We start from the raw sequence: 27166 nt of genomic DNA on the forward strand, positions 1-27166 counted from the left end.
GGGTTGGCCACTCCCAGATTTCTTAGCTCAGAACTCTGAGCACATATTCAGGTGCATCTACCATACAGGGTGATTCTCAGGGTATGCTTAAGTTATCACCACTGTCAGGTGTGTCTGCCATGCATCACTATGCAAGGAAATGTGCTAAAGTACTAGAATAAAATACAGTAAATTTAGTCTTCAGGCTGTAGAGGTCTTTATAAGGGTTACTCGCAAGGCAGAAACCCATAAATCTCTCCATAGAGATGGAGAAATTTGGCCTCATAAGTATGTAGAGCTTAATATGTTTTTTAAAAAACACCATTTTGGCAACATAGTTAATGAAAGTAAGTCAAGATATAAAGAACTCAGTGAGTAGACTAACTGAAGGTCAATTGGTTAAATTAAAATTGGGCAGAAAACTCTAAGGAAAAATTAGCCAAAGAAGAACTATAGATGGGTGATAAACACGAAAAAGCCTTATCCTCATGAATAATCAAAGAATATTAAGTAGCATCGAAAAGAAGATTTTATCATTTTTCCTCCAAATGTTCAAAGACATTACAAATAAAATACTGCTGTATTTAGTACTGGTAAAGCTCTGGGAAGTGGACTCCATTCATGTATTGCCAGGAGGATAGCTTTTCTGGAGAGCAGTTAGTAAAAACTTTTATTTATTTATTTGGTATGCTTTTTGACATACCAGTTTCATTCTAAGAATTTATTCTCACAGTTTTAATGTGAATGTGTAAAACTGAATACAAACATGTTATTAAATAATGAAATAATAAAAATATAATAATAAAATGGCCAAAATAATAAAAATTAGCAAAATTGATTTTTAAACTAAAATATATTTATGAATTTTATAGTCCAGGCATAGCATTTTAATTCTCATGACAGCTCTATAAGGCAGGTAGTTTTATTATCTTCATTTTATCGATAAGAAAAGTGAGTTACTGCCAGGCACAGTAGCTCACACCACCTTTAATCCGAGCACTTTGGGGGGCCAAGGTGAGTGGCTCACTTTAGGCCAGGAGTTCAAGACCAGCCTGGGCAACATGGCAAAACCCCATCTCTACTGAAAATACAAAAATTAGTCAGGTGTGGTAGCGCATGCCTGTAGTCCCAGCTACTCAGGAGGCTGAGGCAGAAGAATTGCTTGAACCAGGGTGAAGGCTGCAGTGAGTGGAGATCATGCCACTGCACTCCAGCCTGGGTGACAGAGTGAGACCCTGTCTCAAAAAAAAAAAAAAAAAGAAAAAGAAAAAGAAAAAGTGATTTTTTAAACAGAGTTTAAATAGCTCATCCAAAGTTGCATGCCAAGAAAACAACAAGACCAGATTGCATATTTCGTTCTGTGTTTCTCCAGAGCCCTGGTTTTATCTATTGTCTTTTACTGCCTTTGAACTACATGACCAATGGTAGGCATCAGTTTCACAAGTCAGAGTTCATCTATACAATGGGATAATGGCAGCCTACTACTATTACTTTTTCATGAGCACTTACTATGTGCTAGAGTCTGTGCTGAGCATTTTAGGCACATTACCTGTTTCTAACTTCCCAACATAGCCATATTATCAATGTCATTAACTTGATTTTACATTTGCAAAGAAGTAAGTCTCAGAGAATTTAACTTCCACAGTTTGATGGAGCTCATCATTAATTACTCCCAAATCAACCTTAAGTATTTGTAACAGTTCAGTCAGAAAACAGAAGCCACTCTAGGTATTTCTTTTATTATTGATTTAGGATTTGAACACAGAAATCATACATTATTTCTAGCACAGGACTTTTTCTGGGTAGTTGATTTTTTGAAAATGTGGATAAGTTTATTGAATGAAAAAATGAGTTCTCTTTCCCAAGTCTATTCAATTTGGTCTGTGCTGCTTATAAAGCGTGCTGCTTTATAAAGACTGGCATAATTATTTTCCTTAATGTGATCTAGAAGAATTCCCTGAGGGTGAGGCTTGAGCTCCGGAGAAAAGCTGGGTAAAGCATCAAATAAGCCTTTTTGGCAGACTGCGCCTGCACTCCAGGGCTAGTGGCCATGGCTCCGTATGAAGGAGAAAGGAATTCTATCAGCTTTTCCCCACCTTGGGTTTGCTGATTGACTATGTTAACAAGTGATGCTTCAAAAAAGAGATCTCTGTTTAGATTACTTTGTCCACAGCTGATTGGAATGAAGTTTTAAACAGGCTACTACTGAGTTTCTCAGAGCCCTTAATATGCTAAAGTCAACTCCAGAAATCCCGTGGGACAGACAGGAGTTCCGAGTTTTTTGACTGCAGGACCCTTCTCTCTTCTCAAAGCCTTGTGAAGAATGAGTAGTGTTCCTGGGAACACATTTTGGGTTTTGGGACCAAACTTGAAAACAAGGTATATGCCTGTGTTTCTCTGTTCTCACGCTGCTAATAAAGTCATGCCCCTAGACTGGGTAATTTATAAAGAAAAAGAGGTTTAACGGACTCACAGTTCCACATGGCTGGAGAGACCTCACAATCATGGCGGAAGGCAAAGGAGGGGCAAAGGCATGTCTTGCATGGCAGCAGGCAAGACAGAGTATGTACAGGGGAACTCACTTTTATCAAACCATCGGATCTCATGAGACTTACTCACTATCACGAGAACAGCACGGGAGAAACTCACCCGCATGATCAGTTACCTCCCACCAGGTCCCTCCCACAACACATGGAGATTATTACAATTCAAGATGGGATTTGGGTAAGGACACAGAGCCAAACCATATCAATGCCTTAAGTAGATCATAATTTACATTTTCAAAGGTTTTCATGGGCAATTTTTCTTGTTTTCACAAGGACAACTCTGGCTAACTAACCCTGCTGTAATGCAGGTAGCATCAGGGCAGCATAGGAGAAAGTGATATCCAGCCCTGGAGAGTCATGGGTCCTGTGGCAATTGTGGGAAAATCATTAAGTCTCTTAGTTGCTTTGGGTTCCTCATCTATTAAGTGCTTCATTTCTTTCAGAAGCTCCCAAAGACCCCAAAACTGGGATTCTGTGAAGTTGGGTTAAATGAATTCTAATCATTTTATTATGATTGATCTCTGGATGGCTTCTCCTCTGTGGGTCTTTATGATTTCTGCTGATGCTTAGGCTTTGTGAGGCAGATCTTATGCTTGCATTCATTTTAGCAGCAAACATGTCTGGGGCACCATTTGTGCATCTGACACTGTTCTAGGACAGGGAGATGCAGAGATGAACAAGACATAGTGCCTGCTTGCAAGGAGCTCACAGCAGAGTGGGGAGACAGTTAAATAAAAAAGGCCAGATGGGCATAGTAACATGTATTTTAATAGATACATGCATTCAGTGCCATCATAAGAGAGGACAGACTCCCACCTTAGGAGAGGCAAGAGACTGGGGCACGAATGGTTCTTCCAAGGAACTTACATTTGAATAAACCCAAGAAGTGGGGTCATAGGTGGCCATCAAATGGTTAGGTTTTCTAGAGAAAGATAGATTTCAGAGGGACATTGCCGGTGGAAGAAACAACTGGGCCAGGAAGCAGAAGGAAGCATGGGTTCTTGAGGGAACAAACAGAGCAGTTAGATGCAAGCAGAAAATTGAGCTGGATGAAACATGGAAAGGCGGGCAGCATTTATATAAAGAAGTGCTTCATGTATCATATCATATGGGAATTTTATTCTATCAATAGACAGGAGAGTCATTGTTAGAGTTATTGTAGGCAAGGGAAAAAGTCCCATGATCAGATTAGCATTTTAGAAAAATAGTTATTGTGATTGTGTGGAATTCAGGCTAGAAGAAGTGCAACTGCATGGAGATTTAGTAGAAGTCTAGTCCAATACTTCAATAATACTATTAGCTAACACTTATTGAGCACTTATGTGCTAGGCACTGAGATAAACATTTGACATGCCTCAGTTTATGTAATTTTCCCTATAACCTTGTGGCAGGTATATTTATTGGTATTTTACACTTTGGAAAACTGGGGTTATAGGTGATTAATAATTTGCCTAAAATCACACGAATCACATGTAATGGAACCAAGTTTTTAACAAAGGCTGATTAATTGCAAATAATAGTCTTAATTATTTTGTTATGTTGCCTCCAAAAATATTTTGTATTATGATGGCTGACAATAGCTTGTGCCAGCTACTTTGCTAAACCCTGTTACGTGGATTGTGTTATCTAATCTAAATCATAGGTAATGAGTACCTAATCCAGGGAAGGGCAGTGGGCAGGGAAGGAAGGGGCTGGATTTGAGAATCAGGTGGAATTGGTGACTGAGCTTTGGGAGGATGAATCTGGGATGACTTCCCGTTTTCGAACTGGAGCAACTGGGTGGCATTCATGAGAACTGAGAAAAGGAGACGAAGCAGGTTTGGACAGGAAAATTTAAAGTTTGTTTTTGACATGTGAAGTTTGAGGTATTAATAAGACATCCAAGTGGAGATGTACAGTAGGAATTTAGAATTGCGAGTCACTGGCATGCACGTGCAGCGGGGGCCAGACACATGGATGATGAACATGCCAGATCTTTCTCTAAATGGAGCACAGTGCAGGTGGTGTCATTAATAGTTTTTTGTTTATGTGTCTTATGTGTAGGTATAACTAAGGGGTAGGGTTGACTATTCTTGAGTTACTTCACCAACCGCCTATTTTATTGCAACTCTTGGTCCCATCCTTGTTCTCCTTGAGAATCTAAGGAAAAGATGCCCACTCTTGCTTTCCTTTGAGGCAGCTGCTGTCTTTTTACACAACTCTCTTCTAAGCAATGGGACAAAGCTGCTAGATACTTGCAGTATTTTAGACGTTCTTTTAATGGTTTATCTTGCTGCTGGTTATTTATTTTAACTGATGTTATTTTTAACTAAAACACATACTCTCAGGCTATTTAAGCAAGGAGTGTGTATAAAGTAGTGCAATCTATGCAACACGTCTTAAAGGATGAAAATAGAAGCTCACAAATTTGGTTGCAAATGGGAATAGACAACATTTTATGAAATGTCTTGGAGAAGGTCCAAAATTTTAAAGAGAGTGAAGTGGTTCCCATCCAATAGTAAAATAATAATAATTCTTCTATATATGATGCTGGGCATTTGTCTTACAGTTTTAGAAATCACTAATCTTTTAAGAAAATTTGGATATTGTATATTATTCAACCTCAGAGGTAGCATTTAGCACCTATTCTGCTTTGATGTTGCCAAATTACTCTGAAGGGAATGTGTATTTTAGCTCTTTTTTTCCCCCATCACACTCTGTCAGCAGAGTAATCCCTAAATCCCTAAAAGCTCTGCCAGTCTGGAGCTAGGCTTGCAGCCTCACCTGTGTATCCATTAACGTGCATCCTGTGGAGGAGATGTTCTCAAAACAATTCTATGTCAAAATGGCTTCTGTCCAAATGATCCATCACCACTTATCCACCCTGTAATTAGTAGTTACTTTTGGCTGTTAATAGATATATTTACTGCAACATCGTGCTTTTAGTCTTGATGATTAAAGTCTTATATAATTTTATTTTAAGATTATATTCATGATTTTATTTTTCATCACAAAGATTATTTGGCCTACAGTGCCAAATTTCTTTTTCTTCTCTTAAGACATTGTTAAAAACCTATCTACACAGCTATGTATAGTTCCCATCAAACTTAAGACAAAGATTTAAAGAAAATGCCAGAAGTCTTTTGGCATCTGGATTATAGAAGGGGGTCCACTAGTGACTAACACTTGGTATGAATTTGAGGGATATATTTCTTGATAGAGATTTGCTTGTACTTGGGTGAGGGTGAATTTGGACACTTGGGATAATGTAGCTTCCACCTCAGTGTTGACCATATCGTGAGAGAACGCATCCCCCTTGCTTGGATTCAAAGTACTAGGGGTCGGATTCAGGTTTCGTCTCTTGTTTGCTATCCCTTCACCTGTATGACTCTTGTTTCATCAGAGTCCTCAGAGTCTTGAGTCATATTGTTTTTTTCCTACCCCAGACTCTTCCAGGGCTTCATCTGATGGTGGTCAAGTCACTTTAGCTCATGTGGGCAGGATACCTCATTGTCAAGAGCTTCCTGGAATGTGCCCAGTGATGCTCTGAGGGAAGGGAGATGTTTTGTGCCTAAAGAGAACATAAGTGCTATGAAACTCCAAGTTACATGTGGACTTTTATACATATTTCTCAAGGATATACTTCTGTCATTTCAGACATCTTTTAGTTTGACCTTTTCTCTCAGTTGAACCCAGAATTAGCTACCTCCAATCCAACAAGGATGTCAAGTTTTCAGTTTAACAAATGATTTTCATCTTAGGATTCACTGACCTTAAGTTTACAGGATGTTTTTTTTTATTTTTTGTGTTTTTTATTTCTCATGACAGTGCTCTGATTTTCCTCTCCTCTCCCTGTTTCCAGCCCCCTTTTATCCCCGCTAGTCCTTGCTAGGTGGGACCTGGCCACATTGATGTCTTGGCCTCAGCTTCCTGAGTAGCTGGGATTACAGGTGTGTGCCACCATGCCTGGCTAATGTTTTTTGTATTTTTATTTCACTATTTTGGCCAGGCTGATCTCGAACTCCTGACCTCAGGCAATTCACCTGCCTCGACCTCCCAAAGTGTTGGGATTACAGGTGTGAGCCACTGTGCCCGGCCCATCTTCACTTTTCACTCTTAAGTTTGGAATCATCAGGCAGCAGAACCGCACGGTGCCTTCTTAGCACACTGTCTCGCCTCATAATTAAGACTGTGAAGTGGGAAGAGCAAGTCAGGGGACAGGTGGACTGAGCAAGGCTCGTATCTACCTTTCCGCTGTCAGGGAGAGTCTTCTGCCAGAGGTGTGTCTCCAAGTCCCCAGCTCTTTCTGGCACCTTGTTTTGCTCTCAGCCATGAACTGTCTTCCTGACTTTTTGGTACATACATTAACCTTTGTGCAGGGGGTCCTTGGGAGAGACTAAAAAGGACTGGGTGATACTTTATGTCACCATGTTGTGCTCAGAATCATATATCTTTAATGTTGTTCTTTAATGTTGCAAACCATAGTTTTGCAACATATCAAATGTATCCCTAATGAAAATTGAGACCCAAAGGCTTAGGAACCCTAAAATTTCTAAGAGTTTTGATTTAAAACTGCATTCATAGTTTTAAATAATACAGCAGGTCTTCAAATAGCATCGTTTCATTCAACATCATTTTGTTATAATAACGATGAGAAAAAAAAAAATCTCAACCAGGGCCACTGTCTGTGTGGAATTTGTACACCGGGTTTTCTCTCAGTACTTTGACTTCCTCCCACGTCCCAAAGATATACAGGTGAAGTTTACTGGCGTGTCAGTGAGTGTGGGTGTGTGAGTGAGCGCTGCAGTAATACGCATCTTGTCCAGGGCTGGTTCCCATCTTGTACTCTGAGCCTCTAGGAGAGGATCTGGTCACCCATGACCCTAAACTGGAGTAAGCAAGTAAATAATTATCTTACTTGTTTTTATTAATCTTTCTTAAATGTATGTACTGCTCTCATTTATTTCAATGTTCAATATTAGAAGTGTGTTGACCTTTAGTTAGAAGTTTTGTGATGTGTCTGTGAAAAATATGTCCCGGGAACTTAACTCTTATTTATATGAATTAGCCTTGGATAAAATGGGTTTCATTATTCTTCATATCAATGAAAGTCACACTTTGCAAGAACCTATAGATGACATGAAGTAAGGACTTACTATACTGGAAAATGACATTTTTTTCTTTGCTCTTTGTAAAAATTTTAAGTCACTTAAAACGTAACCATTTAACCACTTTAACCATGTTTACCATTTTAGGCCACTTAACCACTTTTGACTGTTATGCCCTATAATCCTATTAATTTTTACTTCTAGTCCCTTCTAAAAATGCTTTATGCCTTGTATTTAAATTCCTTTAGGACTAATTTTAGTTTGAGAACTCTGTGGCTTTATGGACCAGTGTTCTTAGCATCCGACACCACTTGGCAAGTGATAGCACGCATAATAGGACACATTATGATTATTGTGGTTTTCAGAGTTGGATATTTGCTGATTTTTCCTGAGACCTCATATCTATCAGTATCAAGTGAATAATAGAAAATACGCAATGTGATAAGTCTTAGAAACCCTCAAAGAAAGATACGACAGCAGATGCAAGCAGCAGCTGTGCCTTTATAATTTTTCCTTAAATGTTAGTAGTCAATATTTTTCTCTCACTTAAAAAAGTGGAGGAAGGGAGAAGAGAATCCTCACCCATTTCTGTGTAACAGGAGTTGTTTCTCTCCGACACTAGGCATGCAAGAGGCCTCCATGAAGCTCACGGAATCACTACATGAAGTCTATGAGCCGGATTGGTATGGGCGGGAAGATGTGAAAATGGTTGGCGAGGTAAGAACTGGGGTGGCTTCCATGAGGCTCCCACGAGCCTTGCTCAGTCCACCTGTCCCCTGACTTGCTCTTCCCACTTCACAGTCTTAATCATGAGGCGAGACAGTGTGCTAAGAAGGCACCGTGCGGTTCTGCTGCCTGATGATTCCAAACTTATAGTGAAAAGTGAAGATGGACCGGGCGCGATGGCTCACGCCTGTAATCCCAACACTTTGGGAGGCCAAGGCGGGTGAATTGCCTGAAGTCAGGAATTTGAGGTCAGCCTGGCCAAAATAGTGAAATAAAAATACAAAAACATTAGCTGGGCGTGATGGCACATGCCTGTAATCCCAGCTACTCAGAAAGCTGAGGCAGAATTGCTTGACCCCAGGAGGCAGAGGTTGCAGTGAGCCAAGATCGCACCACTGCATTCCAGCCTGGGCAACAGAGCAAGACTCTATCTCGAAGAAAATAAAAGTGAAGATGATCATAAAACCACTTGGGTAGAGGGCAGTATTTTAAGATTCCTTTTTGCAAAATGACAATATCATTTTTCTGTCCTCTCTACAAGCCTTAGCAGCCCATGGCTAGCAGACATGGATCACAGTGTGAATTGTGTCCCAACTTCACCCCCTCATCTCAATCCCCCTATTGACTATCCTTCCCCAAATGCAGGGACAGGAGTTCAGAAGGGCATCCATTCCACTTTAACACCAGCTAGTCCATTCACAGATATTCACTTCATGAGGACAAGCACAAAGTCAGAGCGTTGAAAGGAATTTGACTTCAGGAAGGCTTTGGCCCTAGACATGCCTTAACACCTGAAATCAGGTTTCTGGCTGGGGGCTGTCTGGCTGACGGGAAGTAAGTAAGTGGGTTTCGCTTTGTGGAAAGCAGAATGGACCAGAGACTGAGTATCGCTGTGTGATGTTGGACTAGTTCTTTAATCTTCTTAGGCTTTAGTTTCCTCATCTACAAAATGAGAAAAATAATTGTACCTACTAATAGGTAGGTACTTATTGCCTTTGTGTGGATGACCTCTACCTACTCTACTCAGTGTTTGGTATATGTTATGATTACTGACGTGAGACAACTGCCAGTCACAGATTGTCTCACATCCAAGTTCTTTGTTAAAACAAAGAGCAGTTGTTTGTCATGTTCGCTACTCCAGGTGAGTTATTGCAGCTCATTTAGGTACAGATGACCTAAGTTCGATGTGGCAGCCAGAGCTCAGGGGAAGGTCTGATAGGTGATGCACTGAATGTCTGTGTAGCTTTGGAAAACAGGTGTTAACAGCAGAGTCCTAGGCTGCTCCATGACAATTCTGACATCCTGACATTGAACTTCGTAATCTTCTTATAACTGAGATACTAACAGAGACTTATTTATGTAGAAAGCGCTTGTTGGTTCTTTTACATCTTCCAAAAACTTTCAGGATGTAGATTTGGCCAAACTAGACCGCACACATTACTTTCAGATGCAATTATTAAGTAATTGCATCTTCTCATATTTCTTCAATTAAAACACAGTATTTCAACATCATGTTGCTGAACACTTTGCAAATTTCTAATTAGTGGTATAACTGAAAATTCATCGCGAAAGAAAAGAATTTTTAAGGGAATAATAGACATTTGTGTTAATAACTTTTCAAAACACTGCATTACATTCTATGTATGGCAAAGGCCACTGTTGGCATTTCTTTTTTAAGGAAATGGCTGTTATCCTACCTTGGTTCTTGCAGCTGCCAGGATTTTTGGAATCCTCAGTTATAGGTGCAAACATAGGCTCTTGTAATGATGAAGAAACTGAATACTGTGTGTTCAGAGGGTCTACTCACGTCAGCAGTTGAGCCTTTTTAAACAGTGGATTTGAATGTTTTGGTTTGCATAAAATTCTTGAATTGAGATTTGTAAAAATTAGGACTGCTTTTCAAAGTGTGAAAAAGAAACAAAAGCAAGTTTTAAAAGTGTGTGTGTTAACAAGATGAAAACTTACGTCTCACATAGAGGAATTTAAAGGTCGGCAGTCCAGGCATTGCGTATTGGCCCCACAAGTATGAGGGGCCCATGTTTGCCATTTTTAGCCTGGCTTCAGGGGCAAGGTGCTCTCTGAGCACTGGCCATCAGCTCTTGTTTCTGCATGCCAGTTAGCAAGGAGGATGAAGTCTGGAAGACAGCCCACTCCTTCCTTCTTTTTCAGGACACTTCCTGAAACTATATCCCATTGTCTAGAACACAGCTACATGACCGCATGTGGTTGCAAAGGAGTCTGGGAAGTAGAGTCTTTATCCTAGGTGGCCAAGTGCCCAGCTAAAATGGGAGGTTCAGTTAGTAGGAAACAAGAAAGGATAGAGATTGGGTAACAAAGAGCAGACTCTGTCAAGAGACCCAGAATGTGCTAGAGAGAGAAAATTGAAGATGACATTCTTGAGTACCTGCTATTTGCCTGAAATTCTGTGAAGCACTTTACATTGCTAACTCATTTAACTGGGGAAATTGAAATTCAGGGAGGTCTAGTTCCCCGAAGTCACACAGCTGGGATTAAAAAGTCCTCTGGTGAGGCAGCCCAGTGTGATAGTCGTATCATGACTTTCATATCATGGCTTTGAGTTCAAGGAGACAAATCTGAGTTGGAACCTGTGTCTGTCATTTATCAACTGCATAACCTTGGCCAAGTTATATGACATCTCTGGGCTTCAGTGTCCTCTTCTGTACTATGGAAATAACAAAGTCTGTTCTCATAAAACAATTGTGAGAATGCCTTAACATAGTGACAGTGGGAATACTAGTTGTAATAATACTAATACCTAATATTCATTGTGTGTTTAATGTAATTGATACTGCATAAATGGTAAGACCTTTCCCAATATGACTGTAACTTTTCTGTTTTCCCTGTGGAGGATTCAGAAATGATTTGTTGTTTATTTCAGTGTGCATTATGTTCTAATTTCATGGAATGCTTCAGAAGCAAATTGTCTTAGTGGGATTATTCTCTTAGCCCCAAAGTCCATCTATAGGGTTATGGGGATCTTTTGAAGTTTCTGCATTCTTTGGTAATTTAGAATCAGCAATACAATTTTAATGAGCCAGCCTGTTTTGTTAGCTAGAACCAGTGACCAAATTGCCTTAAAATTTTATTGCATTATTAATTGATTCTCATTTTTCCCTAGTATCTCATATCTGGGAAAATATTACTTGTCTAATTTTATAGTTTCAGATACTTTTTAGGAGTTTGGTGAAAAGTATCCAATTAAAATAACTCAGCAGTGGTCTCTTTATTTCTTTTTTTCTTTTAGAAATGTGATGTGCTGTGGGAAGACTTCCATCAAAAACTTGTGGATGGGTCCTTGCTAACACTGGATACCTACCTGGGGCAATTTCCTGACATAAAGGTATTTTACTCTGTATCTATAAAGAAAAGAGTTGAATGGGGTCATGTAGTTATTGAAACATGGGCAAGAAAAAAATTATTAAAGGTCCTCAAACTGACATCAAAGATACTGGGTAACTTTTCATTTATTTAAGCATGGGATTTTTATATTGTTCCTATCAGTTTGAAAAGAAATGTCATTACAGAAATCACATTTTGCCTTTAGTGGACTGCTTCAGCTTTTATTATTCTACAGAAGTCTTTTTAAACCTATAGATATAAAATCATAAACAACAGCTGCCAAAAATTCCAATCGTCTTTATAATCAAAACTTTTTATTATATAGCATTTGACAAGGATTACCATTAGAATAACCAGTGGTCACAAGGAAGGGAGAAATTCAATTGTAAATGTGAGAGCAAAATCTGATCTTTCCTTGTTTACTGTCTGTTTTGCATGCATTTATAGTGAACCTGGATAGTTTTTCTCTCATTGAAATTTTCAGGTAGAAGGTAAAATGTTAAGATATAAGCATTTCAAATACATTTGCATCTGGACCTAAAAATATTATGTCTAAAACACTGATCTTATTTGACCCTTGAATCTATTACAGAGGTAAATGGACAAGTAAAGGATTGAATATTATAGATTTGGAATTGACTCTGGAGGTAAAGATGGCTTTTAGACTAACAGGGTTGGTACATGGTAAATGAACCTAAATGGATCAGACTAGATGTGTTAGACCTATTGACAAAATGCCACAGAGAGCAAATCCAAACAGTCGGTTTTCGATGATGTTACCATATTAGGCAGCAAAGTGCTTTATTGAGTAGTTGGGTGAATGCAACCTCATTAACAGGTGTGAATTGGGTTTTAAAAATTCTCTGATAAATTAAAAAATGAAATTATTAGAAATTCTTTAAGACCGTGTGCACCAGGGAACATGTTTTGAGACATCCTCAGATAATTTTGATTAGTCACTCAATTTTTGCCTTGGGATTTGTAGTGTTTGTGGAGCAGTCTCACAATAGTAAACACTTAAGAGTACTGCTTATTGCATTGCAATTTATTTTCAATATTATTTTATTTTATTTGTATTTTTTACTTTATTGCAGTAAGAACATTTAACACGAGATCTACCCTTTAACAGATTTTGAACTGCACAATACAGTATTGTTACTGTTCATCTTACATAACTGAAATTTTATACCCGTTAATTAGCAACTCTCATTTTCCAACTCTCTCTAGCCCTTGGCAACCATCATTCTATGTATCTCTGAGGTTGTTTGTAGGTCTTTGGATAAATGTCTGTTCTAGTCCATTGCCCTTTCTTAAGTCAGCTTATTAGTGTTTTTTCTATTGAGCTCTAGGTGTTCCTTTGTATATTTTGGAAATTAACTCCACATCAAACATGTGATTTCAGATCTTTTCTCCCTTTCCATAGCTTGCATTTTACTCTTCATTGTTTATTTTGCTGAGCAGAAGCTTTTTACTTTGATGTAGTTCCTCTTGTCTATTTTTGTTTTTGTTGCCTGTCTTTTTGGTGTCAAGTCCAAGAAACCATTGCTAACACCAATGTCTATTCTAAAACATCTTCATTTAGAAAATGAAGCCTTTCCCCCTCAGCTTTTCTTCTAGGAGTTTTACAGTTTCAGATCTTGCAGTTCAGGTCTTTAATCCATTTTAAGTTGATTTTTGTGTATGGTATAAGATAAAGGTCCAATGTAATTTTTTGTCATGTAAATATCCAGTTTTCCCAGCAGCATTTATTGAGGAGACTGCCTGTTCCCAATTGTGTATTCTTGGCACCCTTTTTGAAGATCAGTTTACTGAATATTTGTGGATTTACTTCTGGGCTTTATATTCTGTTCCAGAGGTCTGTATAACTGTCTTTATGCCAGGACAATGCTGTTTTAATTACTGAGATTTGTAACAAATTTTGAAATAAGACGTGTAATGCCTCTAGCTTTGTCTTTCTTCTTCAAAGTTGTTTTGGCTATTTGGGGTCTTTTGTGCTTCCATGTGAATTTTAGAATTTTTTTAAAAACTTTCTGTTAAAAATTCTATTAAGATTTTGATAGGGATTGCATTCAATCTGTAGATCACTTTGGGTAGTATGGGCACTTTAACAACAGGAAGTCTTTCAGTCTGTGCATCCAGGATGCCATTACATTTGTTTGTGCCTTCTTTATTTTAATCAATATTTTATAGTTCTCAGTGTACAAATCATTTCACTTCCACAGTTAGGTTTATTAAGTATTTATCTTGGATGCTATTGTAATTGGTATTGCTCTCCTAACTTCTTTCTCAGTTTGTTACTAGTGTATAGAAAGGCAACTAATAATTTTTTAAATTATACTTTAAGTTCTGGGATACATGTGCAGAACTTGCAGGTTTGTTACATAGGCATACATGTGCCATGGTGGTTTGCTGCACCCATCAACATGTCATCTGTATCAGGTATTTCTCCTAATGCTATCCCTCCCCTAGCCCCCCATCTCCCAACAGGCCCCGGTGTGTGGTGTTCCACTCTGTGTCCATGTTTTCATTGTTCAGCTCCCACTTATGAGTGAGAACATGTGGTGTTTGGTTTTCTGTTCCTCTGTTAGTTGGCTGAGAATGTTGGTTTCTAGCTTCATCCATGTCCCTGCAAAGGACATGAACTCATCCTTTTATGGCTGCATAGTCTTCCATGGTGTATATGTGCCACATTTTCTTTAACCAGTTTATCATTGATGGGCATTTGGGTTGGTTCCAAGTCTTTGCTGTTGTGAATAGCACTGCAGTAAACATACGTGTGTGTGTGTCTTTATAGTAGAATGATTTATAATCCTTTGGGTATACACCCAGTAATAGGATTGCTGGGCCAAATGTTCTTTCTGGTTCCAAATCCTTGAGGAATTTCCACACTGTCTTCCAGAATGATTGAACTAATTTACACTCACACCAGCAGTGTAAAAACGTTCCTATTTCTCCACATACTCTTCAGCATCTGTTGTTTCCTGACTTTTTACTGATCGCTATTCTAACTGGCATGAGATGGTATCTCATTGTGGTTTTGATTTGCATGTCTCTAATGACCAGTGATGATGAGCTTTTTTTCATGTTTGTTGGCCACATAAATGTCTTATTTTGAGAAGTGTCTGTTCATAGCCTTTGCCCACTTTTTGATGGGGTTGTTTGGTTTTTTTCTTGTAAATTTGTTTAAGTTCTTTGTAGATTCTCGATATTAGCCCTTTGTCAGATGGATAGATTGCAAAAATTTTCTCCCATTCTGCAGGTTGCCTGTTCACTCTGATGATAGTTTCTTTTGCTGTGCTGAAGCTCTTTAGTTTAATTAGATCCCATTCATCAATTCTGGTTTTTGTTGCAATTGTTTTTGGTGTTTTAGTCATGCAGTCTTTGCCTGTGCCTATGTTCTGAATGGTATTGCGTAGGTTTTCTTCTAGGGTTTTTATAGTTTTAGGTCTTACATTTAAGTCTTTAATCCATCTTGAGTTAATTTTTGTATAAGGTGTAAGGAAGGGGTTCAGTTTAAGTTTTCTGCATATAGCTAGCAAGTTTTGCCAACACTTTTACTAAATAGGGAGTCCTTTCCTCATTGCTTGTTTTTGTCATATTTGTCCAAGATCAGAGGGTTGTAGATGTGTGGCGTTATTTCTGAGGCCTCTGTTCTGTTCCATTGGTCTATAGATCTGTTTTGGTACCAGTACCATACTGTTTTGGTTACAGTAGCCTTGTAGTTTGTAGTTTGAAGTCAGGTAGTATGATGAAAGGCAACTAATTACTTAATGTAGATTTTGTATCCGGAAACTTTTCTTATTTGTTTACTAGTTCTGGCAGTTTTTTTTGTGGAGCCTTTAGGGTTTTCCATGTAGAACATCACAGTATCTGCCAACAGGTACAATTTTACTTCTTGCTTTCCAATTTGGATGAATTGTATTTCTCTTTCTTGCCTAATTTTTTTCAGTTGAAAAGAAATGGTGAGAGTGGGCATCCTTGTCTTGTTTCTGATGTCAGTGGAAAGTTTTCAGTGTTTTCTATTGAACATGATGCTAACTGTAAGTTTTCCATGTATGGCCTTTGATATGTTGGGGTAATTTCCCTTCATTTCTAGTTTGCTGAGCATTTTATCATGAGAGGACAATGAATTTTATCAAATGCATTTTCTACATCTATTGAAAGGATTATGCAATTCTTATCTTTCATTGTATTGATGTGGTGTATCACATTAATTGATTTTCATATGTTAAACTGTTCTTGCATCCCAGGAATGAATCCTACTTGGTCATGATGTATGATCCTTTTGATCTGCTGTGGAATTCAGTTTGCTAGTATTTTGTAGTGCTTTTTTGCATCTGTGTTAATCATGATATTGGTCTGTAGTTTTCTTTTCTTGTGGTGTCTTTGTCTGACTTTGATATCTGGGCCTCAAACAATGAGTTTTGAAGTGTTCTCTTCCTTGCGATCTTTTTGGAAGAGCTTGAGAATGATTGGCATTAATTCTTTTTTAAATGTTTGGTAGAATTTGCCAATGAAGCCATCTGGTCTTGGTTTTGTTGTTGTTGGGAGGTATTTGGTTGCCTATTAAATCTCCTTACTACTTAAAGATGTGTTCAAGCCTTCCATTTATTCATGATTCGGTCTTTGTAGGTTGTATGTATCTAGTAATTTATCTGTCTCACCTATATTATTCAGTTTGCCAGTATATACTGTTCATATTAGTCTCTTAACCTTTTTATTTCTATGGCATCAGTTGTAATGTATCACCTTTCATTTCTGATTATATTTATTTGAGTCTTCTATCTTATTTAATTTAGATAAAAGTTTGTTAAATTTGTTTGCTCAAAAAAACAACTTGTAGTTACCTTGATTTTTCCTATTGTTTTTCTAATCTTTATTTCACTTATTTCCACTCTAATCTTTATCTTTCCTTTTCTTTTGACAATTTGGAGTTTCATTTGTTCTTTTTCTAGTTCCTTGATATGTAGAGTTAGGTTGTTTATTTGAAATCTTTCCTTTTAATGTATGCATTTATCACTAAAACTTTCCACTTAGTACTGCTTTTGCCACTACTTGTTTTTGTTTTCATTTGTGCTGAGATACTTTTTAATATGCATTTTGATAGCTTTTTGGACCCATTGGTTGTTCAAAATTGTGTTGTTTAATTTCCAAACATTTGTGAGTTTTTCAGTTTTCTTTCTGCTATTGATTTCTAGTTTTATTTTATTGTGTTTGGAAAAGATACCTGGTATGATTTCAGTCTTATTAAATTTGTTAAGACTTGTTTTGTGACCAAACATACTTTCCATACTGAAGCATCTTCCATGTGCAACTTAAGAGTATGTGTGTTCTGCTGCTGTTGTTTTGAATATTCCGTATATGTCTGTTAGGTCCATTTGATCTATAGTGTTGTTCAGGTCTACTGTTTCTTTGTTGATATTCTGTCTATAATTGAAATTGTAATCGAAATTGTGGTTCTATCTGTAATTGAAAGTGGAGTATTAAGGTTTTGTATTATTATCATATTGCTATCTGTTTCTTTCTTCATTTTGTCAATGTTTGTTTTATATATATAGGTGCTTTATATTTATAATTGCTGTATCTTCCTGAGGGATTGACCTTTTTATCATTACATGGCCTTCTGTTTCTCTTGTGACAGTTTTGGAATTAAGGTTTATTTTGTCTGATAAGGACAACCATCCCTAGTCTTTTCTGGTTACCATTTGCCTGGAATATCTTTTTCCATCTCTTTACTTTCAGCCTATGTAAGTCCTGTAATCTAAAGTGAGTCTCTTGTAGACAACAAATAGTTGGATCTTTTTTTAAATTTAAATTCATTTAGCCACTCTATGTCTTTTGACTGGGAATTTAATCAACTTACATTTGAAGTAATTATTAGTAGGAAAGCATTTACTGTTACAAATTTGTTCATTGTTTTCTGTTTGTCTTATTATTTGTTTGTTCCTCTTTTCCTCTCGTTAATTTCTTTTGTATTTTGTTGTTTCTTTGTATTGATATGCTTTGATTTTTTTCTCTTTTACTTTTGTGTACCTTCCATATGTATTTTTGTGGTTATGATAGAATTTAGATAAAATATTTTATAATTATTACAGTCTATTTTAAGCTAAGAACTAAATTAACATCAATCACCCCTAAAAACTCTACACATTTATTTTCACTACATGTATACTTTATATTGTCAAAATTTGCATATATTTATATTGTGTTTTCATAAATATGTTTTTTAGTTGTAGTTATGCTTAGCATTTTTGTCTTTTTGACTTTTATACTAGAATTGAAAGTGATTCACCCATCCCTGTTACAGTAATACGGTATTCTGTATTTGTCTATATATTTACATTTACCAACAAATATTATACTTTCTTATTCTATTGTTTGCTGTTTAGTGTCCTTTAATTTCATGTTAAAGAAATCTGTTTAACATTCTTTACAAGGTGGGCCTAATGGTGATGACCTCCTTCAGCTTTGGTTTGTCTAGCTATGTCTTTGTCTCTTCTTTAAGAATACAAGAAACAAGTACTCTTGTTTCACAATTTTTTCTTTCTTTCATCACTTTAAATATGTCATCTGACTCCCTTCTTGCCTGCTTCTGCTAAAAGTCCATTGATAGTATTACAGAGATTCCCTTGTATGTGAGCAAGTCACTTTTCTCTTGTTGTTTTGAAATTCCATAGTTGTAATTGACAATTGAAATAATGTGTCTCTGTGTAGACTTTTCGGGGTTCATTTCATTTGGAGTTTTTGGGCTTCCTGAATTTGAATGAACATTTTCTTTCCCAGTCTTGGGAAGTTTTCAGTCATTATTTCTTTCAATAGCTTTATGATTATTTTTTTCTTCTCCTTCTGGGATTCCCATAGTGCATAAGTTGGTCCATGTAATGGTGTCCCATAAATCCCTTAAGCTTTTTTCACTATTTTTCATTTGTTTTTCTTTTTGTTCCTCTGACCAAATGATTCTTAATGACCTGTCTGAGTTTATTGATACTCTTTTCTCCTTCATCTAATATTCTCTTGAACTCCCCTCCCCCAGGGAATTTTTCAGTTCACTTATTGTATTTTTCAGTTCTATCATTTCTGTTTGATATTTTCTATATCGCTTTGTTTAATTTCTCACTTTGTGTATACATTATTATCCTGATCTGAGTGACAGTTACTTTGAATTCTCTGTCAGACATATCATATATCTCCATTTCATTAGGGTTGATATTTGTAAATTTATTTTGTTTCTTTGTTTGATACATATTTCCCTGTTTTTAAATTTACCTTGGTTCTCTATGTTGGTATCTTCACATTAGACAAAACAGCCACCTCTTTTAATCTTTGTGGACTATCTCCATATAGGAGAAGACCTTCACCAATCATCCCAGTCATAGATTTTAGAAGCCTCTCAAACTTTTGACTATCCTGATTGCTTTCTTTGTTCTTAGCAACCCCTAGGCATCTAGAGAATCCTGGGTCATTTCAGTGCTCTGAGACAAGCAAGATTCATTTTCTTTGGAAGCCATTTTCTTGGGAAGCCCACAAAAGTTGTGTCATTGGATGCTTGTTTAACTCTTTCCCTCCATAGATAGAAGCAGGGACCTCAGTGTTTTTTACTGACGGGAGGGGCTGTGGCAACTAGTTGTATAGTAGGCCATACTACCTAGAAGTGTGTTTTTCTTTGTTTGTTTATTTCCTTCTGCTTGCTCTATACTGAGCCAGGGAGAGGAGCTATGGCAAGTGCCTGTATGCATGTTCAAACCTCTGTTTATTCTCTGTAGACCCAGGGACTAGTGTATGCTGGACCTGTCAGCTATCCAAGACAGGCAAGTAGAAGACACTCCCTTGGGTAGAAGTCAGAAAAGTTGGGATTCTAGATGTTCAGCCCTACTTATTCACTCTTCACTGAGAAGCAGAGAGCTGGAGGTTCCCTCTTGATTATATGGCACTGTGCTAGGGATAGCAAGAAAGTATCTCCCCTTTTCCTGCTTGTTTCAATGTGACTGGATTTGCGCTTGCCAAGGGTTCAGGAGCCATTCAACTAGTTTCTGGTGTCTCACAAACAAAAAATTGATTCATGTGTTGGTGTTAAATCTGTATGTTTGTGGGGAAGGAGAGTCCAGGACTTCCTATTCTTCCCTCTTGCTACCATCACCTTTATTGCATGGTAATTTAATCTCCTTAAAAGCAATACTTAAGAAATCAGACAAGGTTACGGAAAAATTGTATCCTCGTACCTGAAAATTCCAAAGCAGCTTACAACTTGTTCAAATTATTCGTATGATATATGTTCATAGTGTGACTTAGCTAAGCAAATAAAGGCTGTGTGACTGACTAGAGAAGCAAACATCTGAAAGTTTTTTGAGTTTCAGGAGCAAAAGTTTAGTATCATTAATAAAATTGGAAGATCTTAGTTATTGTACTGTATTTAGAAATTGGCCGCACTGTCTAGGAGCGTGTAATTTCAGAATACAAGCACATTCAGAATTACATTTATCGAAACACAGAAAGATTAAAATAAAATTATGACAGATTATGTTGGCTGGTCTTCTCAGTTTATTCCACGTCAGAAAGATGAAGAGCTCTTTACAACTTTTCCTTGAGTAATTAGTTTTTTGGGGTCATCATTCACTTTTGTAAGATATTTTCACTGGGTGTAGAATTCTGAGTTGGCAGATTTCTTGTAACTTTTATTTTTTAGTACTGTAAATATATCATCCAATGTGTTCTGGCTTGCATGGTTTCTGAAGATTAGCAACCTGTAATTTTTACCTTTTTATTTTATGTTTTTCTTTTATTCTTGATGTTAAGCAGTTTGACTATGATGTATTTAGATGTGTATTGTTTGGTATTTTTCCTTTTTAGGATTCTCTGAGTTTCTTGGATCTATACTTGGATGTCTTCATTATTTAAAAAACTTTTCCGCCATTGTCTCTTGAAATATTGCTTCTTATTCTCTCATCTCTTTTTGAGACTTCAATTATAATGTGTTAGACCATTTTATATTGCACTGTAGGTCTTAGATGCTCAATTATCTCTCTTTTTTTCTTCAATTCTTTCCTTTTTGTGTTTTAGTGGAAATAATTTATTGTGACCTGTCTTCAAGTACACTATTTATTTCCTCAGCTTTTTCAAGTTTAGTGATGGGCCCACTGAATCAATTTTTCCTCTCTGATAACACTTTTAAAATTTCTAGTGTTTCAATTGGATTTCTATTTGACCATTAAAGTTTCTATATCTCTTCTGAAATTCCCCATCTGATTATCTTTGTTGTTGACTTTTTCAAACTAGATACTTTAACATAGTCATACTCATTTTAAAATTCCCGTTTGTTACTTCCAACATCTGGGTCATGTCTGAGTCTGTCTCTGTTGTTTGCTTTATCTTTTCTCATGGGTTGTTTTGTTTGTTTGTTTGTTTTTGTGTATTTTGTAATTTTTAATTGAATGCCAGACATCATGTATGGGATAGTGGGTACTGAAATCATATTTATGTCTGACAATTGGCCAGCCTTTTTATCAGGCCATTAATATGACAGTTGGAATCAATTAATCAGGACCTGAGCTGGATTGGTGCTTTGTTTTTGCTATTGTTACTTCAGTGCACCACAGCTTTCAAATTCCTCCAGAATTAGACTGCTAATGCCTTGTACTTATATTTTAACAACGTAATATTTTCAAATTCTTAGGTTGAAGCCTGATTTTGGGGCCCTTAGGTCCTGGAGGGTTTTTCTCAGTGTGGCTGCTGCTTATTAGATTTTAGTTGTCTTTGTATGCCTATATTGCAGAAGGGGTCTCTCTCCTTGCACTGTCTTCCTCCAGTGGTAGGCCACTATTGCTTGTTTTTTAGTGTTATAGCTTCTAGTGGAGTTAGGGCTTTTGGGTTTTTTGTTTTGTTTTGTTTTGTTTTTTTATTTATTTGTTTTAAATCCTTTTCCGGCCTTGTTTTAGGCAAAGTCAGCCTCATATCTGTGGTTGGATTTGAGCAAGTTTCCTTCCCTGCCCAAGTTGGAACAGTCCACTCCTTCCTAGGCCCAAGGAGTCAGGTCTTGGGCCTAGGAAGCTTTTATGCCCCTTGAGACTTTTTCTTTTACCCTTTTGCCTACAACAATTATTTTTTCCTAAAATCTAGAGGTCAGAAGGCTCTCCATCTCTACCGGAGCCACACTGGTTTTGCTTTGACTGCTCCCTTAGAAGCAGTAGATCTTTGCTTGTACCTGTGGGTAGAAGGTTTTGGTGCCCCCTCCTCAAGCAGCTTAAAGCTTTTTGTTGTTGTTGTTGTTGTTAAGTGGAAATGTTCCATAGAAATGAGCAGGGCTTTATGCCTATCCCCTAGCAGCCATATGTCACCTCATTTGCATCCACACTTCAAGGGAATGTCTTGTTCTCAGACTTTCTCATGGCTTCCGGTGTTGACCCATGGGAAAGGGCTTGCCCATTAGCACAATCTGTGCCTTTGGCCCTGTGTCTTTGACCACCAGTTATTCCAAATGACACATTAGTCTAAGGGATTTAATGAACAAAGTATTGAGAATCATTTGTAGGAAAAGAGATTTCTTAGGAAGTAAATCTGTTTTTATAGAACTGCTGTTGGTGTGAGTGTTATTAGAATTATAAAACCAAATCTAACATAGTTTTCCACTATCTTCGGAATACAACATTTAAAGATTTAGACTAGAGAATAATGAAGAGTATAGTTTTGCCTTCTCTCCCTGACCAATTCTGGATTTTTTCCTGGTCGTTGACTGCAAACTGCCCTCAGCTGCTCATGATTATCCTAATTATTATCAAAAGGGAATATATTTATCTAATGGCTTCCACACAAAGGATTGGAGGCGTTCATCTGATTTTCAGGGGTCACTTAGCTAGTGAAACTCCAGCTCTTCTTGATCTCCAGTCAAGATCCTCAGCAGCTCTGGACAAGGAAAGCATTTTGGCACCTGGCTGTCAAAGGGAGACTCTATGTCCATGCTTCTTTCTTAGTGAGTGCATTTCCTGTTGACAGAATCGCATTGCCAAGCGCAGCAGGAAGCTGGTGGACTACGACAGTGCCCGCCACCATCTGGAAGCTCTGCAGAGCTCCAAGAGGAAGGATGAGAGTCGAATCTCTAAGGTACGGATTGAGCCTATGGTGAATACCACTCTCCATATTTTATGACCTGTTGCAGCTTTGCTTTTTAAAATTAAGTGCTTCCTCTGTAAAAGGAGATTGGAAACTGAACAGAATTTAAACTGAAACATAGTGCTTTTTATTATTTTTAATGGAAATAAAGCTTTTCATTATATTGTACAGTTCATATGGGGGACACTGACTCACACATTTTGATCAGAATGAACTTTGACCTACAATGTTGCAGGATCAAAGAAAGTAGTGTGCCCGCACTTCCTTAGGTACTTGTGGTCCACACTCAGTGCGGAAATGCAGATGCAGATGGGACACCAAGCTGAAATTCTCAGAGGTGACTTTTGATTGTCTGAGAGTACAGACGTGTGGATTTGCATAAAACTAATTTTCTGTTAGAAAAGTTTTTATAGTAGCTTTCACCATGTATATCAGCAAGTTACAGATGCCGACTAACTGAAGTCATCTCCTAAGTACACCCTCTTCTTCCAGTTTTGCCTTTTCCTATGTGCCTACACACAGCTGTCTAAATGGTCTTTCTACATCAAGATATGTTTCTCACTGCTTAAATATTTTAATGGTTTCTATTACATCTACGAAAAATGCTAAATTTCTTAGTACAGCATAGAAGACCCTCACAATTTGGCTGTAACTCACCTGTCCATCCTGATCAACTTTCAGGTCTCCTTTCCCCTCCTCACCTTCGTCATAAATATACCATGAGCCAGAGCTACACAACAGTTTCTAAGCAGTTCACAATAATAAATGCCCTTCATGAGAGGCCTCTTAGATACCAGGCACCCTGTTCAACACTTCATCTACATTAACTTTCCTTAATACTCAAAACAACCTGTGAGGTACACAGTAGTAAAGCAGTCTGACAAGTTCACATGGTAAGCTAGAATTCCATTTCAAGGCATTCCACCTTTATGTATTGTAATGTCTTTCCTACCCCCTCCTTTAGCAAACATTTTCTGATTCTTTAGGATTCAGCACCACCTTCCACATAGCATGCTCTATAACACATTGTAAGTCCCTTTTGTAAATACATCCTGTAATGTAATTATTTAGAGTTTCCACTAGACTGGGAATTTGCTGGGGATGCATTCATGTTCAGTATCCATAGCAGAGCTGTCTACATGGCAGGCAGCTAACACATTTTTGTAGAATAGATGATTCAGCCAGAAACTGGAAGAGCAACCATTGTAATCAATCCAGTTTCCAGTTTTAGGGATTCTTAGTGTTTCCTGTTTAATTGAAAAACAAGGATATGCTTTTAACCAAATACTCTCCTTCTCAAAATGTTTCCAAGATGCCATAAAACTATTCTTATTTTATATTAAATGATGCTGTTGTGTATAGAAATGGTCTTTCTTAAACACATGTTATGTTTCATTCCTAGGCAGAAGAGGAATTTCAGAAAGCACAGAAAGTGTTTGAAGAGTTTAATGTTGACTTACAAGAAGAGTTACCATCATTATGGTCAAGGTAAAAATATTTCTCTACAGGTTGCACATGTTCCTTTTAGAAATTCAAGGTCAGTGAATATCCCTTATCTTGTCTTTATTTTTACTGCGATACTTCAACACTGTCCAGTGGAAGTGTTCTTTATCTGTACTTTCCAGTATGGTAGCTACTTGTCACTAGTGGCTGTTGATCACTTGGAATATGGCTAGGATTAAAAAGGAGGAACTAAATTTTAAACTTAATTTATTTTGTTTTAATTTGTGTATACGTAAATAACCACTTGTGGCTAGTAGCTGCCGTACAGGATGACACAATTTTAGACCTCGATCAATTTCTCAAGTGGAGACCTAAATCTCAATTAGAGGCATTAGGAAGACTGTCCCTCATCTTGAAACTTACAATAATGTCCTTTCGGTTCTTGGAGGAACTTCCTTTATTCCAAGAGCTCATCTAGTCATCTGGCTTAGATGGTAAGCCTCTACTTTCAGCCCTGACTTTTAAATCTGAACTGTATTCGTATTTTGAGCACCAGATAGTCTTATTTACACATTACTCTGCATTTCTCATGGAATTAAGTGCATTTTTAAATAGTTGTCCTGTTTTTCCTACTCAGTGGTAGAACAAAGAAGTTGTTGGATGAAATAATACCTTATGATCCTCAGTCTCTGTCAGCATCCTCATGCTCCTACCCCAAATTAGCCAGAATTGTACTTAAAATAATGCCACGTTATTTTAAATCAGGTCCTCTATTTCTAACTTCCAACTAGATGGGTTTGCCTTGAAAGGCTTCCTATATACAAATTCTAGAGCTTCTATTTACCCGCCAAAATTGTAAGCATTTTGAGGGTCTATACTAGAATTTGCCCATTTTTGAGTTCATCTCTAGTGTTTTTAAATTTTGCCAATAAAAGGTACGCAGTGTTTCTCGCTGAACTACTGAAATATCTGTATGAAATTTTGGCTAGTTTCTACCTCAATGTCCGGCCATCACCCAAAGTCCAACATGCGAAATTATGTCATTGTTCATCTGAATTTATTCATTCTCTCTACATCTGCATTTCTTTCTTTTTGTGTGTGTGTGCCATTATTTCTGGGCTCCCAAGCTTCAACGCTTTGGAATTGTTACCTACAGGAAACGAAAGAGCCATCAAAATAAACAATCTATCATTTTTTGGTGCGGGCTTCTGGATCGCTCTCCCTTTCTCTTGTCCCACTGTCCACACCCTAACCCTCGTCATCCTGTTGTGGATTATGATAGTAGTCTTGCCTTTACATTTCTTTCTTTGACCTCTTCCTGTACACCTTTTCTTTCAGAAGCTCCACCTTGACATCTCTGTGGCCTGCTTAGGACCTCACTGTATGTGCCTAAAGAAGACCTCTTCTCTCCCCCAGAGAGGATTTAAACAACCTGAATGTATACAACTTTTAGGGATAGAGATAAAACAAATATCTATTTATAATTTGAATTTATTTAGTTATTTGCATTTATTTAAAATCAAAAATTATATGATGCTATGGCTTTTAAAAAAATACAGATATTACTTTTTTGCTTTGACATTTCATGGAATACTTTTATTCAAAGTCTTTACATGTATCTGTAGCATCAGTGTTTTTGTCCTCACTTAAGATACTCATCACCTCAACTAGTAGTTCTCCAGAGCTTATCTTCATCTTCAACAGATATTTAGTTCCAAACCTAAGTTGCCATTTACATACAATTAAGACAGTTATTCTTTTTATTTCCCCTGTAAAGGAATTTTTTATGATTTCTAATGTAATTGCCTAATTGCTTTTTACACTGATCTTCAAAAAGACTTGGATACCACAGTGTTCAAGGCTTTCAATTATGAGATAATACCGTGGGAAATTGCCAGTGCCAATTATGAAACTTTGGGGAAATTGCCAGAATTTTCAAGAGACAGATATTTATTATTTGCCTTAATATGTATTGGGTATATAACTAAGATTTTTCTAGTGAGCTCTACTATATCCAAAACTAGCATTGATGTTATTTCAGTCTTTTGTGCCCTTCCTAAATTGTATTTGGTTATTCAAAGTAAAGTAATTGTTGGAGTGTCTTGTAGCATGAAAGACTTTGTAGGGACTTAAAAACAAAGGGAATATCTGAGGGGTAATTTTGGAAAGAAGCCTTTCCCCTTTTCTGGTCATACACAGTATAAATGTTTCAATGCTTTTGAAATCAATCTAATGTCTCACTCTGGCACTTATAAAATAACATCAGTCAAAACTAGTTTTTCAATCCAGATCCTGCCTTTTGATCAAAACCTGACTTAAGCCTTCCTTTCTATGTAGCATACTTCTTGATGAAATCCAGATTACTCAACCGTAATAATTGTGTGCATTGTTTGTGCTGTATACAAAAGATCATTTTTTGTAATACTTTGTATTTGCTAGGTGTCATTTTACATACTTTACATACATAACCTCTAATCATTACAATTACAGATCTCTCCATTTCACAGATGAGAAGCTAAAGATCATTTTCATTAAATACCTTGCCTAAGATTGTTAAGCTTGTAAATCCTAAAGGTAGCATTTAAAAACACTTTGGTGTTTTGTTTTGTTTTCCTGTAAATCCTGCTGCTTTTATCTAGGGCCTCTCTTTATCTAAAATGAGATTGCATTCAGTCATAATTTTTCAAGTTATTCTATAAATACATATGTTCTTTAACAAACCATATTACTCAACCTTGAAATTGAAATTAGTATTTTGTATCTTCTTTGCCTCCTTTGAGGAAATGCATATTATGGGCATGGAGTAATAAACATATTATATATTCATTATTAATGCATGAAACTATTCATAATCCTTCAGAATGTTGAGTGGAATGTTCTATATATGCCTGTTAGGTTCAGGTCGACTATATGTTGTTCAAG

At 37.1% G+C, this 27166-nt stretch overlaps 1 protein-coding gene across 3 annotated transcripts in view; it reads left to right on the forward strand.

Moving 5' to 3' along the window:
• Window positions 1-27166, forward strand: part of AMPH (amphiphysin) — a 248808-nt gene that overhangs the window by 126695 nt on the left and 94947 nt on the right. For all 3 annotated transcript variants that reach the window (XM_011944511.1, XM_011944512.1, XM_011944514.1), the window contains exons 4-7: window positions 8235-8329; window positions 11604-11699; window positions 22685-22792; window positions 24204-24289. In XM_011944511.1, coding sequence (XP_011799901.1) covers window positions 8235-8329; window positions 11604-11699; window positions 22685-22792; window positions 24204-24289 — 385 coding nt within the window. The remainder of the gene's footprint in view (window positions 1-8234; window positions 8330-11603; window positions 11700-22684; window positions 22793-24203; window positions 24290-27166) is intronic.

Source organism: Colobus angolensis, unplaced genomic scaffold (genome assembly GCF_000951035.1).
Source record: "Colobus angolensis palliatus isolate OR3802 unplaced genomic scaffold, Cang.pa_1.0 Scaffold232, whole genome shotgun sequence".
Taxonomy (NCBI): Eukaryota; Metazoa; Chordata; class Mammalia; order Primates; family Cercopithecidae; genus Colobus; species Colobus angolensis.